Source organism: Sceloporus occidentalis, unplaced genomic scaffold, assembly GCF_023333645.1.
Source record: "Sceloporus occidentalis isolate IW3139 unplaced genomic scaffold, rSceOcc1.0.p SCAF_5, whole genome shotgun sequence".
In the NCBI taxonomy this organism is placed as follows: Eukaryota; Metazoa; Chordata; class Lepidosauria; order Squamata; family Phrynosomatidae; genus Sceloporus; species Sceloporus occidentalis.
Window position 1 is genome coordinate 188073381 of NW_028316985.1, and position 21093 is coordinate 188094473.

Consider the following 21093-nt stretch of genomic DNA (forward strand, 5'->3'; position numbering starts at 1 on the left):
GGGTCTTCTTGGTGGCTGCCCCATTGGCTCTGCAACTCCCTTCCTTCCCAGAGAGACCCAAATGGTCCTCTCCTTGGTTGAAAACACACTGTGGAAATAATCCACTTTGAGACCACTTTAACTGCCCTGGCTCTTTGAGTTCCAATTTTGGGGGGAGAAGCAGGATACAAATTTATTTATTTATGGGACTTATATCCCACCTTTCCCCCCAAAATGGGATTCAAGGCTGCATGCAACAATTTAAAAAGACATAAAACATTGACTATAAAAGTCAAAACATTATTAAATATTGCTAATCTTAAAACCTAAGTTTTAATATTTTTCCCAAGATGGGATTCAAGGCTGCATACAATAACCTAAAAGGACATTAACTAGAAAATTGATTATAAAATAATTATATACTGTACTACTAATATTAAAACCTATGTTAAAAACAGTATAAAGCCAAACGATTGATGATGATGACGATGATGATGAGCCTGGCTGTATTTGGATAGGAGACCGCCAAGAGGAAATCAAGAGAGCTGGGTATGAATCCTGCCCAAAACGGCGATGGAAAGCCATGGCTGCTGCCAGTCAGAGCTGGCAATGTTGGGCTTAGAGGGATTTGGCTCCTGGGTTCTTCCTTGGCCACCAGAGCAAGAACTTTTAACATAGGCTCCCAGTTCAAATCCTGGCAGAGGAGATCTCCTGCACCTTTGGCAGCCAGCAGCTTCTCAGCACTGGGATGGCTATGATGGGAAAATTTGTTTTGTCTCATTTTTACTTAGAGTATTTATACCGGTTCTTGAGCCACAAAGGCTCACAAATGAATGCACAAAATGTACATCAATGCTGCGTGCATCACTGCTTCCTGCAAGCCAAGCCGGGCAGCAGAACATCCCTGGCCAGACATTCAGACAAATTCTCTTTATGGCAGGCTGTGAGCGGGATAATCACTGCCACCACGATCCCAATGAAGCTGGGTTTGGGGTTCTGCACGACAATGGCACCATCTGCTGGCAATTATAGCTACAAAGTCTGCCTGGTCCAAAGGGACCTGCGCAAGTGGCCAAACACAAACACACACACACACACACACAAAATGTTGGGCATCATAGAATCCTAGTGTTGGAAGGGACCCCCAAGGGCCATCTGGTCCAACACTTCCTTCTGCTATGCTGGAATACATAGGATTCTAGGGTTGGAAGGGACCCCCAAGGGCCAGTGAGTCCAGACCCTTCCTTCTGCCATGCAGAAATACATAGGATCCCAGAGTATGAAGGTACCTCCAAGGGCCATCCAATCCAATTCCCTTCTGCCATGCAGGAAAACACAGAATCCTGGAGTTGGAAGAGATTCCAAGGGCCATCCAGCCCACTGTCCTTCTGCCCTGCAGGAATACATAGAATCATGTACTTGTAAGGGACCCCCAGGGGCTATCCAGTCCAGCCTCCTTCTGCCATGCAGGAAGACACCGTCAAAGCCCTTCCTGTGACAGATGGCCATCCAGCCTCTCTTTAAAAACAGCCTCCAAAGGAGACTCCACCAGCCTCCATTGAGGCAGTGCATTTTCAAAGGACGCAGCATCTTGGAAGTTATCATAGCAGAAGCCCAGGAAGCCCTATTTAAATATTTGAAGGGATGTCATATTGAGGAGGGAACAAACTTGTTTTCTGCTGCTCCAGAGACTAGGACTCGGAGCAATGGATGCAAGCTACAGGAAAAGAGATTCCACCTCAACATTAGGAGGAACTTCCTGACAGTCAGGGCTGTTCGACAGTGGAACACACTCCTTCCTTGGAGTGGAGTCTCCCTCCTTGGAGGTCTTTAAGCAGAGGCTATATGGCCATCTGTCGGGGATGCTTTGATTTGGATTTCCTGCATGGCAGAAAGGGGTTGGACTGGATCAGGGCCCTTGGGGTCTCTTCCAACTCTATGATTCTATGATTCTAAGCTTTAAAAAGTACTCCAAAAAACAAAACAATGCTGCTGCTATCACCTTGATCTAGACAGTATACTTCTATGGATGCAACCAAGAATTGCACTGGTTTCTGTATGTATGAACTATATGTAATTAAACTGTTCTTGCTTGGAGGGCATCCCATTTTTGCTGCCTTGGCTGAAGGAAACAATGGCAATAAGATGCTGGGTTCCTTGGGGTGAGACCCTCATCCCCATCGCAGGAGGTTCATGGGGGTGACACCAACCCTAGTGAGGCCCCTGGATCCTCAGTGGGTCCATGTTCCCTCTCATCCCCTACTCTGAAGTGGAACAGGAGCTGGGTTGGAAGAAGGGGATTCCTTCCATTGGTGACCCCACCATGACAGCCAACTCTGGAATTCCCTTTGTATCCAAGTCCTTAGACAACGAAGAAACTGAAATCGTCGAAGAGTTCCCGTATCTCGGGTCAAACACTGATTAGAATGGGGACTACAGTTGAGAAATCAGAAGAAGACCAGGAATGGGGAGGGCATCCATGCAAGAACTAGAAAAGACCCTAAAGAGTAAAGACAGACAACTGGACACTAAAGTGAGGATCGTCCAAGCCATCGTACTCCCCATCACAACGTAGGGATAGGAGAGCTGGACAGTGAAGAAAGCAGATAGGAAGAAAATTAATTCATTTAAGATTTGGTGTTCTTAAGAGAAGAGTGCTAAGGATGCCATGGACAGCAAAAAGTACAAACCAACGGGTCCTGGAGCAAATCAAGCCAGAAACCTCCCTGGAAGAAGCCAAGATGACCAAAGGCTGTCGTACTTTGGACACATCATGAGAAGGCAGGAAAGGACAATAATGCTGGGAAAGGTGGAGGAATGAGAGGCATGCTAGATAGATGGACTCTATTAAGAAGACCAGAGGAATGAATCTGCAGGACCTGAGCAGAGCACTGGAGGAAAGCGGGTCATCCAGAGGGTCTTCATGAGTCGGGGAGGACACAAGGGCAGTTAACAACAACAACAACAACAGCTCCAGCTTGCATGGCAACGTCTCCATTGTCTTTTCAGCATCCTTGCATTTTCTGGTCCCTTTGTCTGCAATTTTGCAAATCCTTTTAAATCTGCTCTGAGATTCATTTTGCTTTATGCATCATGGATTTATCACAAGAATGTGAGATGAGGGATTTAACGGCATGCATTCAGATCTGAAGAGGGAGATTCCCTCTGCTTTGCAGAGTATGGGTGATTTTGAGCTGCTGACCACTGAGCATGTGGACGCAAGGGCTGGGCAAGTCCAGCTAGGCCCCTGCTTGCTGGACACTTGCCTTTCGTAGTAAGAAGAGAACATCTGGGAATGCTGCAGCATTCATGGCTCCCTTAAAGATGGATATTATTTAATGGCATCTTGAGGAAATGCAACTCAGACCTGCATGGCAACTTCCAGGCCTTCTTGTTTTCCAAATCAGGACTCTCCTCTTTCAGACCTGGAACGAAAATTGTCAGGTAAACAAAGCTTGCATTTTCAGCAAGCTTCATGGTTGCCATCGCTTTGTCTCCTCTCCGAATAGCTGCAAGGCTGCTTTTCCAGACTCCATCCGAAGCTCAGTTTTATTTAAGCATTTCCAGCTGAGCATCTTCAGAACCAGAGCATCCTAGATCCTGAGCTGACCCACAAAAGTGGGCAATTGGCCGTCCATCCGATTTGTAGTCCACATGTGTCCTGGAGGGGGGACGTCTGCATCTGCCCGGCCTCTTCCCCTCCGACTGCTTTCCCTTGGGGAACCCTGGCTCCAAATATAATGAATCTCATTCATGTCTGCAATTCCAGCGTTAAGGAACCCAGGGACCAGTCCCGTTATTGCATCTGACCTCTGAAAGCCACCATAATCCGTCCCATTATTTCCGCATCAAACCCCCGAGATCCAGCGTTTAATTAAGTTGACTCAAGAGAACACAAAGCAAACACTGTTGCATGAGAACTGTACAAAACAGCAGCATTTGGGTGGAATTTGAGCAAAAGAATAAATGGACATGCCAAGGCAGTGGCTGTTCCCAGCCTTAAAGCCCTGGAAAAGCCTTTCGAGATTGAGGAGCAGATGTGCGACCGTCACCTGGAATAGAAGGAGCCCTCCAGATGTTGTTGAATTGCATTTCCCAGAGTCCCCCAGCACTTGCTCTGCTGGCTAGGGCACTGATGGGAGTTGCAATCCAGCAACATCTGGAGGGTTGCAAGATTTCCACCCATAATTTAATATTTTTTAATTATCGTTCTATGTATTGTAATACAAATACTGTGTGGATCTCTTAGAATCATAGAATCATAGAATCATAGAATCGTAGAGTTGGAAGAGACCACTAGGGCCATCCAGTCCAACCCCCTGCCATGCAGGAAATCCAAATCAAAGCATCCCTGACAGATGGCCATCCAGCCTCTGTTTAAAGACCTCCAAGGAAGGAGACTCTATCACCTTCCGAGGAAGTGCATTCCACTGTCGAACAGCCCTTACTGTCAGGAAGTTCCTCCTAATGTTCAGGTGGAATCTCTTTTCCTGTAGCTTGCATCCATTGTTCCGGGTCCTGTTCTCTGGAGCAGCAGAAAACAAGCTTGCTCCCTCCTCAATATGACATCCTTTCAAATATTTAAACAGGGCTATCATATCACCTCTTAACCTTCTTTTCTCCAGGCTAAACATCCCCAGCTCCCTAAGTCGTTCCTCATAGGGCATGGTCTCCAGACCCTTCACCATTTTTGTCGCCCTCCTTTGGACACGCTCCAGTTTCTCAATGTCCTTTTTGAATTGTGGTGCCCAGAACTGAACACAATATTCTAGGTGGGGCCTGACCAAAGCAGAATACAGTGGCACTATTACTTCTCTTGATCTAGACACTATACTTCTATTGATGCAGCCTAAAATAGCATTGGCCTTTTTAGCTGCCGCATCACACTGTTCACTCATGTTCAACTTGTGGTCTACTTGGACTCCTAGATCCCTTTCACACGTAGTTTCATTCAGCCAGGTGTCACCCATCCTATATCTGTGCATTTTATTTTTCCGCCCTAAGTGCAATACCTTACATTTCTCTGTGTTGAATTTCATTTTGTTAGCTTTGGCCCAGCTTTCTAGTCTATTCAGGTCATTTTGAATCTTGATCCTGTCCTCTGGAGTATTAGCTATTCCTCCTAATTTGGTGTCATCTGCAAATTTGATAAGTATGCTCCCAAATCTGTCATCCAGGTCATTGATAAAGATGTTGAATAGCACTGGGCCCAGGACAGAGCCCCACTGGACACCCCACTGGTCACTTCTCTCCAGGATGAAAAGGAGCCATTGTTGAGCACCCTTTGGGTTCGGCCGGTCAACCAATTACAGATCCATTTAACAGTTCCTTTGTCTAGCCCACATTTTACAAGCTTGTTTGCAAGAATGTCATGGGAAACCTTGTCAAAGGCCTTACTGAAATCAAGATATACTATATCCACAGCATTCCCTTCATCTACCAAGCTGGTAATTTTGTCAAAGAAAGAGATTAGATTTGTCTGGCATGACTTGTTTCTCTGAAACCCATGTTGACTTTTTGTGATGATGGCATTGCCTTCTAGATGTTCACAGACTCTCTGTTTAATGATCTGCTCCAGAATCTTTCCTAGAACTGATGTCAGACTAACTGGACAATCATTGTTGGGATCCTCCTTCTTCCCCTTTTTGAAGATGGGGACAACGTTTGCCCTTCACCAGTCTGCTGGGATCTCTCCTGTTCTCCAGGAGTTTTCAAATATGATTGCCAATGGCTCCGATATTACTTTTGCCAGTTCTTTTAATACCCTTGGATGGAGTTCATCTGGTCCCGGAGACTTAAATTCATTTAGATTAACAAGGTGTTCCTCTACTATCTCTTTACTTATTCTGAGCTGAGTTTCCCCTATTCTGTCCTCTGCTCCATTATCCTCAGGTTGAGCACCCTTTGCCTTTTCTGAGAAGACTGAGGCAAAGAAGGTGTTGAGGAATTCTGCCTTTTCTCTGTCTTCTGTTAGCATTTTGCCATCTTCTCCACGCAGTGGCCCTACCGTTTCCTTCTTCTTCCTCTTGCTGCGGACATATCCAAAAAAGCCCTTTTTATTGTTCTTAACCTCTCTAGCAAGCCTGAGTTCATTCTGCGCTTTAGCTTTTCTGACTTTACCCCAAAACATGCCTGCTATTTCTTTGAATTCCTTTTTCGTGATTTCCCCCTTTTTCCATTTCTTATACATGTTCCGTTTCAAACTTAGCTCGGTTGAAAGTTCCTTAGTCATCCATCCTGGTTTCTTGAGACACCTCCCGTTTTTCTTTCTCACTGGAACTGTTTGAAATTGTGCCTTCAGTATCTCCCTTTTGAGAAAGTCCCATCCGTCCTGAACTCCTTTATCTTTTAGTATTTCTGACCATGGAATCGCCCTCAATACTTCTCTAAGTTTACTGAAATCCGCTCTCCTAAAGTCTAGGATGCGTGTCTGACTCTGCCTGGCTTCTCCTCTCCATTGTATAACAAACTCCAGGAGAACATGGTCGCTTCCACCTAAGGATCCCACCACTTGCACCCCATTAACCAAGTCATCCTTGTTGGTTAGGATCAGATCTAAAATAGCTGACCCCCTTGTTGCCTCTTCCACCTTTTGGACCATGAAATTGTCTTCCAGGCAAGTGAGGAATTTGCTAGACCTTGAGGATTTTGCTGAGTTTGACTTCCAGCAAATATCAGGATAGTTGAAGTCGCCCATCACTACTACATCTCTCCTTTCTGAGTGTGTGGTCATCTGTTCTAGAAAGATATCATCCAATTCCTCAGTCTGACTTGGGGTCTGTAGTAGACTCCCACCGTAACACCCTTGTTGTTTCCCTCCCCTTTGATTCTTATCCAGATGCTCTCCACCTGGCTTCCATGATTGATGTCCAGGATCTCTTCACTGGTGTAAATATCTCTGACATATAGTGCTATTCCTCCTCCTTTCCTGTTTGGCCTATTTCTCTTAATAAGGTTATACCCCTCTATTTCCACATTCCAATCATGAGACTCATCCCACCAGGTTTCAGTGATGCCTATTATATCATATTTGCTTTGTTGTACTAGGAGTTCGAGTTCATCTTGCTTATTTCCCATGCTCTGTGCATTAGTGTAGAGACATCGCAGACCATGGTTCCCTTTTACTTGCTGCCTGTGCAAGTTTTTTTGCCTCCCACTGCTGGGTCCTTGCACTGTTTGCCTTGTTTCCTCTGTGTCAGTTTGACTAATTTCGCCATCCCTTTCGCCTTCCTTCATATTGTCTCCCTTCCCCTCGGAACTCAGTTTAAAGCCCTCCTGATCAAGTTCTTGAGACTGTTGGCAAAAACATTTCTTCCAACTGGCGTGAGATGCAACCCGTCTGTTGCAAGAAGTCCCTCCTCATGGAACCGCAGCCCATGATCGAAGAATCCAAATCCTTCTCGGCGGCACCATCTGCGAAGCCAGTTGTTCACATCTGCTATTTTCCTCTCCCTTCCTGGACCATGCCCTTCAACTGGCAGAAGAGACGAGATGACCACCTGTACATCCATTCCTTTCAGCTTCCTACCAAGTGCCTCGTAATCCCTTTTGATGTTCTGAATGCTGCGTCTTGCAGTATCATTAGTTCCCACGTGGACCAAAAGGAAGGGGTATTGGTCAGTAGGCTTGACCAGTCTTGTCAGCCTCTCTGTCACATCACGGATCTTTGCACCTGGAAGACAACACACCTCTCGAGACATCTTGTCAGGCCTACAAATCACTGCTTCTGTACCCCTCAGCAAGGAGTCCCCCACTACGACCACACGCCTCCTCCGAGGCTTAGCAGCGACTGTTCCCTCGGGTGGGACTCTCAGGCTCCTCTGCTCTGTCCCAGAAGTCTGTCCATGCTGCTCTTCTTCATCCTCCTTGATAAGGGAAAGAGCTTCGAATCGATTCTCTAGCTCAGGGGTAGGCAACCCTTTTGAGCCGGGGGCCAGGTTGCTGTCCCTCAGACAACTGGGGGGCCGAAGCCAAAAAATAAATAATTAAATAATTTTTTAAAAAATTAAATATATAAATAAATCAGGACAAATGTAGGACAAAATTTTCAAATGGAAGACACTTTTTTTAAAAAAAATGAAGGACACATGAAAAAATTTGCTGATTTTTAAAAAAATGTTAATATAAATGCATGTTTCTGAGGCTTCTATAGACAATTGCCCCCCAATGGCCCCGGAGGCAATTGGCGGCAGGACCAGGCTGGGGCCGGTCCCAAGGCCTCGTGGGGCCGCATCCGGCCCACGGGCCACAGGTTGCCTACCCCTGCTCTAGCTGCAAGCTCCCCGAACAATTCCTTCTTGGCTTACTTCTCTTTGTGACATTCCTCCAGCTGTCTGCCTCCTCTGTTTGGCAAGTGACCTCTTCCACCCGAGCATCTTCCTCTGCGTGGTACTCATCCAAGATGGTTAGTTCTATTGAGTCCAGGAAATCCTCTTGTTCCCTAATATGCTGAAGTGTAGCTACTCTGGACTCCAGCTGCTGCACTTTCTCCTCCAAGAGTGCTACCAACTTGCACTTGGTGCATGTGAAGTTCTCCACTTCTGTAGGCAAGAAGAGAAACATCCCACAAGAGTTGCAGGTGACTGCGGCAGATCCCTCGTTGTCCATACTGCAAAGTCTTTAGTAATAAATATAACAGTCAATCTATTGGGAATACTTCTTTAAAGGTAAGTACTGGCTGCTATCTGACACTTAAAGGGAAGGTTCTGTTTCAATATCTGATTCTAACCTGATGCCACTTGAGCAGAGTTGTTGAGTTAAAGAAAATGAAAATGCGCGCGCCGTTAGGCGCGCGGCTCTGGAAGTTGGTATATAAAGCTAGTCTGCTAGCTCCGCCCCCTTGTGACTCACAGATGTGATTCACAGAAGCTCCTCCCCTTCAGCAACGAGCACACGGTCTCGAGCACACGGTCTCAAAATGGCTGCCAAGCAGCTCCTCTCCTTCTCCTCTCTCTGGCCGGACTGTTCTGAAGGCTCTGGAAGTTGGTATATAAAGCTAGTCTGCTAGCTCCGCCCCCTTGTGACTCACAGATGTGATTCACAGAAGCTCCTCCCCTTCAGCAACGAGCACACGGTCTCGAGCACACGGTCTCAAAATGGCTGCCAAGCAGCTCCTCTCCTTCTCCTCTCTCTGGCCGGACTGTTCTGAAGGCTCTGGAAGTTGGTATATAAAGCTAGTCTGCTAGCTCCGCCCCCTTGTGACTCACAGATGTGATTCACAGAAGCTCCTCCCCTTCAGCAACGAGCACACGGTCTCGAGCACACGGTCTCAAAATGGCTGCCAAGCAGCTCCTCTCCTTCTCCTCTCTCTGGCCGGACTGTTCTGAAGGCTCTGGAAGTTGGTATATAAAGCTAGTCTGCTAGCTCCGCCCCCTTGTGACTCACAGATGTGATTCACAGAAGCTCCTCCCCTTCAGCAACGAGCACACGGTCTCGAGCACACGGTCTCAAAATGGCTGCCAAGCAGCTCCTCTCCTTCTCCTCTCTCTGGCCGGACTGTTCTGAAGGCTCTGGAAGTTGGTATATAAAGCTAGTCTGCTAGCTCCGCCCCCTTGTGACTCACAGATGTGATTCACAGAAGCTCCTCCCCTTCAGCAACGAGCACACGGTCTCGAGCACACGGTCTCAAAATGGCTGCCAAGCAGCTCCTCTCCTTCTCCTCTCTCTGGCCGGACTGTTCTGAAGGCTCTGGAAGTTGGTATATAAAGCTAGTCTGCTAGCTCCGCCCCCTTGTGACTCACAGATGTGATTCACAGAAGCTCCTCCCCTTCAGCAACGAGCACACGGTCTCGAGCACACGGTCTCAAAATGGCTGCCAAGCAGCTCCTCTCCTTCTCCTCTCTCTGGCCGGACTGTTCTGAAGGCTCTGGAAGTTGGTATATAAAGCTAGTCTGCTAGCTCCGCCCCCTTGTGACTCACAGATGTGATTCACAGAAGCTCCTCCCCTTCAGCAACGAGCACACGGTCTCGAGCACACGGTCTCAAAATGGCTGCCAAGCAGCTCCTCTCCTTCTCCTCTCTCTGGCCGGACTGTTCTGAAGGCTCTGGAAGTTGGTATATAAAGCTAGTCTGCTAGCTCCGCCCCCTTGTGACTCACAGATGTGATTCACAGAAGCTCCTCCCCTTCAGCAACGAGCACACGGTCTCGAGCACACGGTCTCAAAATGGCTGCCAAGCAGCTCCTCTCCTTCTCCTCTCTCTGGCCGGACTGTTCTGAAGGCTCTGGAAGTTGGTATATAAAGCTAGTCTGCTAGCTCCGCCCCCTTGTGACTCACAGATGTGATTCACAGAAGCTCCTCCCCTTCAGCAACGAGCACACGGTCTCGAGCACACGGTCTCAAAATGGCTGCCAAGCAGCTCCTCTCCTTCTCCTCTCTCTGGCCGGACTGTTCTGAAGGCTCTGGAAGTTGGTATATAAAGCTAGTCTGCTAGCTCCGCCCCCTTGTGACTCACAGATGTGATTCACAGAAGCTCCTCCCCTTCAGCAACGAGCACACGGTCTCGAGCACACGGTCTCAAAATGGCTGCCAAGCAGCTCCTCTCCTTCTCCTCTCTCTGGCCGGACTGTTCTGAAGGCTCTGGAAGTTGGTATATAAAGCTAGTCTGCTAGCTCCGCCCCCTTGTGACTCACAGATGTGATTCACAGAAGCTCCTCCCCTTCAGCAACGAGCACACGGTCTCGAGCACACGGTCTCAAAATGGCTGCCAAGCAGCTCCTCTCCTTCTCCTCTCTCTGGCCGGACTGTTCTGAAGGCTCTGGAAGTTGGTATATAAAGCTAGTCTGCTAGCTCCGCCCCCTTGTGACTCACAGATGTGATTCACAGAAGCTCCTCCCCTTCAGCAACGAGCACACGGTCTCGAGCACACGGTCTCAAAATGGCTGCCAAGCAGCTCCTCTCCTTCTCCTCTCTCTGGCCGGACTGTTCTGAAGGCTCTGGAAGTTGGTATATAAAGCTAGTCTGCTAGCTCCGCCCCCTTGTGACTCACAGATGTGATTCACAGAAGCTCCTCCCCTTCAGCAACGAGCACACGGTCTCGAGCACACGGTCTCAAAATGGCTGCCAAGCAGCTCCTCTCCTTCTCCTCTCTCTGGCCGGACTGTTCTGAAGGCTCTGGAAGTTGGTATATAAAGCTAGTCTGCTAGCTCCGCCCCCTTGTGACTCACAGATGTGATTCACAGAAGCTCCTCCCCTTCAGCAACGAGCACACGGTCTCGAGCACACGGTCTCAAAATGGCTGCCAAGCAGCTCCTCTCCTTCTCCTCTCTCTGGCCGGACTGTTCTGAAGGCTCTGGAAGTTGGTATATAAAGCTAGTCTGCTAGCTCCGCCCCCTTGTGACTCACAGATGTGATTCACAGAAGCTCCTCCCCTTCAGCAACGAGCACACGGTCTCGAGCACACGGTCTCAAAATGGCTGCCAAGCAGCTCCTCTCCTTCTCCTCTCTCTGGCCGGACTGTTCTGAAGGCTCTGGAAGTTGGTATATAAAGCTAGTCTGCTAGCTCCGCCCCCTTGTGACTCACAGATGTGACTCACAGAAGCTCCTCCCCTTCAGCAACGAGCACACGGTCTCGAGCACACGGTCTCAAAATGGCTGCCAAGCAGCTCCTCTCCTTCTCCTCTCTCTGGCCGGACTGTTCTGAAGGCTCTGGAAGTTGGTATATAAAGCTAGTCTGCTAGCTCCGCCCCCTTGTGACTCACAGATGTGATTCACAGAAGCTCCTCCCCTTCAGCAACGAGCACACGGTCTCGAGCACACGGTCTCAAAATGGCTGCCAAGCAGCTCCTCTCCTTCTCCTCTCTCTGGCCGGACTGTTCTGAAGGCTCTGGAAGTTGGTATATAAAGCTAGTCTGCTAGCTCCGCCCCCTTGTGACTCACAGATGTGATTCACAGAAGCTCCTCCCCTTCAGCAACGAGCACACGGTCTCGAGCACACGGTCTCAAAATGGCTGCCAAGCAGCTCCTCTCCTTCTCCTCTCTCTGGCCGGACTGTTCTGAAGGCTCTGGAAGTTGGTATATAAAGCTAGTCTGCTAGCTCCGCCCCCTTGTGACTCACAGATGTGATTCACAGAAGCTCCTCCCCTTCAGCAACGAGCACACGGTCTCGAGCACACGGTCTCAAAATGGCTGCCAAGCAGCTCCTCTCCTTCTCCTCTCTCTGGCCGGACTGTTCTGAAGGCTCTGGAAGTTGGTATATAAAGCTAGTCTGCTAGCTCCGCCCCCTTGTGACTCACAGATGTGACTCACAGAAGCTCCTCCCCTTCAGCAACGAGCACACGGTCTCGAGCACACGGTCTCAAAATGGCTGCCAAGCAGCTCCTCTCCTTCTCCTCTCTCTGGCCGGACTGTTCTGAAGGCTCTGGAAGTTGGTATATAAAGCTAGTCTGCTAGCTCCGCCCCCTTGTGACTCACAGATGTGATTCACAGAAGCTCCTCCCCTTCAGCAACGAGCACACGGTCTCGAGCACACGGTCTCAAAATGGCTGCCAAGCAGCTCCTCTCCTTCTCCTCTCTCTGGCCGGACTGTTCTGAAGGCTCTGGAAGTTGGTATATAAAGCTAGTCTGCTAGCTCCGCCCCCTTGTGACTCACAGATGTGACTCACAGAAGCTCCTCCCCTTCAGCAACGAGCACACGGTCTCGAGCACACGGTCTCAAAATGGCTGCCAAGCAGCTCCTCTCCTTCTCCTCTCTCTGGCCGGACTGTTCTGAAGGCTCTGGAAGTTGGTATATAAAGCTAGTCTGCTAGCTCCGCCCCCTTGTGACTCACAGATGTGACTCACAGAAGCTCCTCCCCTTCAGCAACGAGCACACGGTCTCGAGCACACGGTCTCAAAATGGCTGCCAAGCAGCTCCTCTCCTTCTCCTCTCTCTGGCCGGACTGATATGTGTATTTTATATGTGTATTTTATGCATCTTAATGTGTATATTTTATTTAATGATTGTGTTTTGACTATGTTGTAACCCGCCTCGAGCCGTGAGGCGAGGCGGGTAAGAAATAAGATGATGATGATGATGATGATGATGATGATGATGATGATGATGATGATAGAAGACCATGAGCGCTGGGCCCCTTAGAACTTATTTTCTTAAGGGCCTGGGTTCTTAAAACTCTTTTTTAGCCTTTTACTTGTTTTGGCTTGTTGTTGAATACTTTTTAAATCCCATTTATTCATTTATTTCAATCTGGAACTGTATTGGCAGTTTGACAATAAAACTGGGATTAAAATACTTTAAGAAGTAAGTAAATAGTTTCCTAAATAGCTTCTCGGCCTTTTGGCTACGGTCAAGTGTGTGTGTGGTACACAAATAATACTGCTCTTTCCATATCCAGGGCAAAACCAGATTAGGGCTGCATCTCCACTGCAGATTCAATGCAGTTTGACACCTCATTAGTTGCAGTGGCTCCAGCCAATGGAATCCTGGGATTTATACTTTTATGTGGCACCAGAGCACTCTGACAAAGCAGGCTAAAGATCTCACAAAACTAGAAATCCCAGGGTTCCATAGCCTTGACCCATGGCAGTTAAAGCGATCTCAGACCACATCCATTCTGCAGTGCAGACGCAGCCAAAAGAGGCCAATGGCTGCAGCCTTCATGGCATTGTCGGATCCGAGAGTGGGAAGGGGCCTTGTGGTCACCTAATCCAACCCATGCACACACACACACACACACACACACATTCATTGTGGAAATTCCAGCCGGGCAAATCCCAGCACCATCTCGCTTCTTTCCAGAATGTCCAGCGAAGAAGACCCCACCACTTCCCTCTCGGTCATTGCTTGGAGAGAGAGATGGTCTGGCTGAAGAGAGGCCCACTAAGTTCCAGGTCTGAGCCACTTCCCCAAAGAAACCTCTGCTTCTTCCGTTTCTGCACAAAGGGACCAAGAGCACATGCCTATTCCTAGGTCCAAATGTTTTGGTTTCAAGCTCACGGCCATTGTCTGCATTGTTATGTTTTCTTCTCAAAGGATATTCTTGGGCACGTACATCCATGGCTCCCTGCAGTTTCTCCAGCAGACACCAGTGTGTTTACAACTCTTATGCCAACAAACAAAGCAACTGCTGGAGTAGCAGGCATCTCCTGTCCCAACGGAGAGGGCAGCTGGCCTGGCGTTTCGGCATTTTGTCAGAATTGCCAAGAATTTCTGAAGGGTGTTGCAGGAGAAGTGTAAGGTCCTGCACTTAGGACAGAAAAATGAAATGCATAGATATAGGATTATGGGGGACACCTATCTTAAGAAGACTTATCTGTGTGAAAGGGATCTGGGAGTCCAAGTAGACCACAAGTTGAACATGAGTCAACAGTGCAATGCAGCAGCTAACAAGGCCAATGTGATTCTAGGCTGCATCAATAGAAGTATAGCATCTAGATCAAGGAAGTAATAGTGCCACTGTATTCTGCTTTGGTCAGGCCCCACCTGGAATACTGTGCCCAGTTCTGGGCACCACAATTCAAAAAGGATGTTGAGAAACCGGAGCCATGTGTCCAAAGGAGGGCAACTAAAATGGTGAAGGGTCTGGAAACCATGAAGCCCTATGAAGAGAGACTCATGGAGCTGGAGATGTTTAGCCTGGAGAAGAGAAGGTTAAGAGGTGATATGATGGTATCCCTGTTTAAATATTTGAAGGAATGCCATATTGAAGATGGAGTAAGCTTGTTTTCTGCTGCTCCAGAGAACAGGACCCAGAACAATGGATGCAAGCTCCAGGAAAAGAGATTCCAGCTCAACATTAGGAGGAACGTCCTGACAATAATAATAAATATTTGATGAGGTTTAATACTGAGGATGGAGCAAGTTTGTTTTCTGCTGCTCCAGAGAATAGGACACAAAGTGATTCCACCTAAACATTAGCAAAAACCTCCTGAAAGTAAGAGCTGTTTGAGAATGGAAGATGCTCCATTGGAGAGTGGTAGAGCCTTCTTTGGAGGTTTTTAGAGGCTACATAGTCATCCGTCACAGGGAGAACTTGGATGGGGTCTTCCTGCATGGCAAAATGGGGCTTGATGGCCCTTCAGGGCCCTGCCAAATACCGTTCTATGACTCTATGTTCTTGAGAACCCCAGGACCATTGTTCCTTTTACTACAAAGCCGGCTCCCAAAGATTTCACTCTTTGGAAGCAGAAAATCATCTTTTATCATAGCTTTGGCATTTCCATACATCATTAGACTGCAGCACTTAGGGTTGCTTTCATCATCATCATCATCACCATCATCATCGTCATCTATCCCAAAATTGTGTTCCAGGTGAGTTCCCAAACTGAAATGAACAATATAGCAACAAACATCCCCCCCCCCCAAAAAAAGAGCATTAAAACAGAATTAAACTACAGTGAGCCCTCCGTATTTGCTGGGCTTAGGGCCACAGGATCCCCATGAAAGTGGAAAAGCCACAAATTAAAATAGACTGGGTTTTTAATCTAAGTGAGCACCTCTCTAGGAATCTCTATGTCCTCCAGCGCAAATTCTACCAAAAGTTGACCATAGAATTGTGCTGGAGGACCTAAACATGCCTAGAAAAGTGTTCTCTCTAGGAATCGCTCAGCCCTCCAGCATGCCTTTTGGTGTACATTGACCATAGAGTCGCACTGGAGGACCTAGATATTCCTAGTGAGAACATATTAATCAAATCTGTGAATAATCAAGCCTGCAAAAGTCAAAGCCGCTAATCTGTAAGGCGGAAGGTATTCACAATAGTGAAACAGTTAACATATGCAGTCTTCCCTCCCAATTCGCGGTCTTGCCATTTGTGTCCCTTGCTCTTTCGCAGACGGCAAGCTGGGAGGGACATAATGGTGCACGTGTGCCTCAGACGCACAGCGCCGCACACAGCGACACACCCCATTGTAATAAATAGGGCTCCAACATTGGCTATTTTCCCGATTCGTGGAGGGAGGATCCAGAATGGGTGCCCTGCAAATTGGAAGGGACAACTGTATACTTTAAAATACAAGATGCAATCAGAAGGATAAAAAGCAATAACAAACAGTTCAGTGTAAAACAATGCAGCTTAAAACAGAACAGCACCCTCCGCCCATTCTTTAAAAACTTTCTGTTTAAAACACCTGGTGGAATAAAAATGGTTTTAGCCCGTCGAAGGAAGGACAACTAGGAGGGGGCTATTCTGGGGAGTCTAAGGGCAGCTGTTGAGAAGGCCCCGTCTCTCGAACCCAGGCCAACCGTCCTATGAAGGTGGAAGGACCTCTCTTCTGCATTTGGAGTCACTCAAGGCCAATTCAGTTCCCACATTGGTCAAAGTCAAAGCAAGGTGAACTCCCATTATTTCAATGGGAAGAGGCAGAGAAGAAGAACCCATCAGGAATGCATGTATGATATGCCATACATAAAACACACGCACACACTTTGGTGAAAACTGAGTAAAATGTAGTAAATAGTGTTAAAAATTTGGAATTTGGGGACCGTCTTTTCAACTATAGCTGGAAAATGTGGATTCTTTTCTTTTTGCAATGATCTTGTTTCTGTGATCCTATTTAAGCCCTTCTGGTTTGTCAAGGTGAGCCTCTTTTCCCTATAAATGAAGTTCGGATGGATGGATGGATGAATGGATGGATGGATGGATGGATGGGTGGGTGGGTGGATGCCCTGTCTTTCCCCCAGCACTGACTTTCAAATGATAAAACAAGAAAAAGCTAAAAATGTTACAATAAAAAAGTACAATTAAACACGTTCTCATAGTAAAATGCCATTCCTTTCCCAAAAAGTGTCAAGTCATTTAAAAAGAACAAGGAAGCTGAAAACATCTCTCATACCCCACAATGTTGAGCTGGAATCTCTTTTCCTGTAATCTGAACCCATTGCTCCATTGTGTCCTATTGTCTGGAGCAGCAGAAAACAAGCTTGCTCCTTCCTCAGTATGACATCCCTTCAAATATTTAAACAGGGCTATCCTAGCACCTCTTAACTTTCTCTTCTCCAGGCTAAACATCCCCAGCTGACTGGTCTCACCCAAATTTGCCAGAGTGATTGCTTTTACACAGTTTTAAACAGTTTTTAATCTGTCTTCTTTTATGTGTTAAATGGTTTAATAACCCTATAACGATTCTTATTGTTTTGGACTACTCAAACAGATTTTGCTGGAAGGCTCCCTGAGGTCATCTGATGCAGAGCAGGGTATAAAAATATTCCCACAAGCAAATATAAAAATCCTGCTGGCCTTTCTAGGGAGAGAGGAGAGAGTTTAGTCGCAGCCATAATGAATGGGAAATGAAACCAAAGCTGAGGCTAAAGCGGAAGCGATGGAGGGCAGGTGCCAACTGCGCCATGCAGCGTCTCATGCAAGGACCGTGATCGTGGCATGCAGGACAATGTCTGATCCAGTGCTTGCCCCAAAGTTTCCTGGGGGGGGTTGGTTGTGCAAAAACACATTCACACATACACACACACAAAGACACCCCCCTTCATCTATGGGGCTCACCTGGTATCCGGCCGGAGAGGGGCCTCTTCTTCTTTCCGCCACGTCTCCACTGGCAAAACGGAAGGGGCCGAAGGCTGGGTGCTGTCCTGTGAGAGCGCCAGGGGGGCTTGGGCCGCAGCCGGACCCCCAACGGGAGAAGGCAAGCTGAACTCGCCAGGGGGGAGGACGGCCTGCAGGGATGGCGTGGAGAAAGCCAGGGGATGGTGGCCATGCAGGATGGGGGCCGGGGCCGGAGTCAGGGCTGTCCTTTCCTCTGGGGCCGGAAACAGGAGGTCTCTGGGGGTGTCCAGGGGGGAGACCTGGAGGATGGCAGCTTGGGCCGGAACCACATCAGGAGGCCGCTCCACAAACGGGTTGTTTTGGGGGGAAGGAAGGGGAGGCGGTCGTGGGGAAAGCTGGGAGGCAAAGGGGTTGCCGGGCGTCATGGCAGCAGAGTCGTGACCCTGCTGCCCTCCTCCGTCCACCTGCCAAAAGTCAGCCCGTTTGAAGTCCATCACTTGGTTTTCAGAACAATGCGATGAGGGCTCAGGCTCACTAGCCAAATCGCCCTCTTGGCCTTTGCTTAGCCTTTGCTTGGCAGGAACGATGGCAGGAGAGGCCTGGCTAACATGGCTGTGGTCAAGGTCCACCTTGCTCAGCCCAAGAGCCAAGGGCTCCTCAATCTCTTCCTTCCCATCGAGGTGGCCTTGTCCTTCTGGTGGCGCTAGTGGGCGACGGTCCTGTGAGGACAGCACACGCTGTTCCTCCAAGGCTGACCAGAACAACATGGAAGGGCTCAGAGTCCGGGAAGGCTGGCCTCCCACTTCCCTCGGCCCTGGGGTCTCCATTATCACCTCTAAAGAGTCCAGCTCAGGGACCCCGTGCGGCTTGGAAGCCTCGGTCATCCCCACGGAAGAGTCTGGCTGTCCTCCATCACCTTCCCCAAGGCAGTAGGCATCCTCCTTGGCACCTGACAGGGTTAATCCACCCACGGAGAGCACCGAAGAGCAGGTTTCAAACTGGTCAGCTCCACTTGGACCCTCACATGCTGCCAATGTGGCATCCTCAGAAGAAACTTCTCGGCCTCTTGAGTCGTTAGCACCTGCAGGTGCAGATGCCAGTTGGAGGTGTTCCGTGGCACGGGGGATGCTGCTGCCGCCGCCGCCACCTGGTCCAATTATCACCTCACCTGTGGGCCTGGCTTCACCTGTCTGGGGTCCCTGTTGCTCTGTTTCCAGGAAGGAGGCCTTGCTGCACGGAGCCGCCTCATCTTGCCAACTCTGCCTATCCCATGCAGATTCATTTGCTTCCTCTTGGAGGCTGAGCGGCAGGAATCTCCTTGGGGGCTTGCATGCCGCCAGCATGGCATCCTTGGAAGAAACCTCTGGGCCTCTTGAGTCATTAGCACCTGCGGGTTCGGATGCCAGTTGGAGGCTCTCCATGGCACAGGGGATGCTGCTGCTGCCACCGCCACCTATGGGCCTGGCTTCACCTGTCTGGGGTCTCTGTTGCTCTGTTTCCAGGAAGGAGGCCTCGCCGCACAAAGCCGATTCATCTTGCCAACTCTGCCTATCCCATGCAGCATCATTTGCTTCCTCTTGGAGGCTGAGTGGCGGGAATCTCCTTGGGGGCTTCGGTGGGGGAGTCTCTGCCCTACGGCGCTCGCATACCCCTCCATCCTGTTGGATCCCCACGGCCACTTTTCCCTCCTCTTCCTCCTCCATATCGAGCCCTGAGTTCAGGTTGTCCTCCTCTGGGAGCTGAGCCACCTCTGACACGGCATCAGTCATAGGGACTGGGATCTCCTCTTCCCTTTCTAAGTCCTCATGGCACACGTCAGCCACAGGGGTCTCCCACATTTCAACATTGGGGCCTTGGCTGCTTCCACCTGCCAGAGATGGTGCCCCGGTGGGTTCTTCGTCCGTCGGGTTCACAGGCAATCTGTCCCCCTCACCTGAAAAGACGATGGCGGAGGACAAGGAGGAAAGACCAGAGGCAGCAGGAATGTGATGCTGGCTGTCGTCCAGATCCGAAACAGGGGTACCAATGGACATTCCCCAAGCATTCTCCCACCACTCTTCTCCCCCAGGACTCGCAGGTTCCCCCTCAAGCTCTCTCCGTCTCTCCTCTTCTCGGCCCCAACTCTCTGCAGATAGCCTTGCCAAATTTCGTGGATCCAAGCCTTCCTCGCTGGGCAGTCCCCAGGGTAGAGTGGAATCGCTGGATCCGTCCTCTGCCGGCTCCATCACGCTCCGGCTGCCCAGAGGCCTCCTCTCTTCAGACACAAAGTTCAGCAAGTCTGGACCCCCAGGATAGGGCTCTGCACCTTCACTGCCTTGGGACTCACTTCCCCTTGGCAGTAGGGACCTGGTGCCTGTTTCCAGGGGTCCCGTTCTGTCCAGAGCGTCTGCTTGGACCACTTCTGGGGGGTTCTCCATGCAAGCGTCTGGCTTCAGTCGGCTGGTGGCAAAGGCATCGAAGCTCTCGTCCCATTCGGAGGGGGGTGTTATGGCGGCAGCGGCAATGGCAGGTGGTTCCGGGATGCTGGTTCTTTGGGGTGGTGACTCAGGCGGCGGTTCTCCAAAGGAAGGGGGTCTGTGATCTTCTGGGAAAGGAGGAGATTTCCTGAGAAACTCTCTCGCAGGTGCAAGCAGGCCAGGATGGGAGCTGGAGAGAAAGGGGGCAGGGGAGCAGAGTTTAATACCTGGACTGCCAGGGGGCTTCATGGGAATGGAGGGGTGGGATGAAGTGGGCAAGGGTAGGGGGCAAAGAGTGGACATATATTACAAGGGCTTGCCTTCCAGGGCTACTGCAAAAGCAGGGAACAGTGGGGTTTAGCATGCAAGGAAGGAAGGAAGGAAGGAAGGAAGGAAGGAAGGAGAGGGAGATGGGAGGGCAGAAGCAGGACACTCCACAAGAGCTCCAGGAGGCTGGAGGAAGTGGAGGTCAGGGGACACCAGTGAGCCCAGGACTGACTCAGGGGGGCACTCCAGGCTGTGGAAGAAGGCAGAACAGTTCCCCAGAACCCACAAACAGCCCCCTATTCATGCCACCGGGAATGGAGATGCCCCCCCCAATAAACACCCACCCTCCCTTTCTCAAAACACACACACACAAGCAGTGAGCAGGCCCCACTCCAAGAGCAAAAAAGCCACCCCTGTGCATTTGGCGAGAGCCCTGGACTTTGATGAAGCAGAGCAATGAGAAAGGAGAGAACTGAAGAGATGCAAAACTGGACAGGCAAAAGCCGAAAAAGGAGTAAAGAGTGGGGAGTGGAGGTGTTATTAAATAAAGGGCTGGACACAGTCCACCACTCCCTGGCTGCCCAACCAAAAGGGCATTTGCTGCTCTAGAAAGCACAAAAACCCTGCCTCCAGGCTTTTTGCACCCTGGTTCTATATGCACCTGCTCCACCTGCAATTCCTCAAATGTCTTGTACCCTTCAATCTGCATAGCTCAGTCTGCACCCCTTTAAAGCAATGGTCACCCCTCCCTCCCTCCCTCCCTGCCTCCCCAAGGTCTCCTCTTGAGGAAGCCACCCGGCCTCCTTCTACCCATGGTTCTCTCAAAGCTTGGTTCTCCAGGTGTTTTGGACTTCAACTCCCAGAATCCCTGACTACCAGCCAGGCTGGCAGAGGTTTGAGAGAACTACCATAAAACCCAGCAAGGGAGAGCAACAGATGCTCCAGTTTCTTATCTTT

General features: G+C 49.4%; 1 protein-coding gene across 3 annotated transcripts in view; it reads right to left on the reverse strand.

Annotated features, from left to right (window-relative positions):
• Positions 1-21093, reverse strand: part of LOC149313328 (uncharacterized) — a 57955-nt gene that overhangs the window by 3694 nt on the left and 33168 nt on the right. For all 3 annotated transcript variants that reach the window (XM_089526464.1, XM_089526466.1, XM_089526465.1), the window contains exon 4: positions 17414-20059. In XM_089526464.1, the coding sequence (XP_089382590.1) occupies positions 17414-20059 (2646 nt within the window). The remainder of the gene's footprint in view (positions 1-17413; positions 20060-21093) is intronic.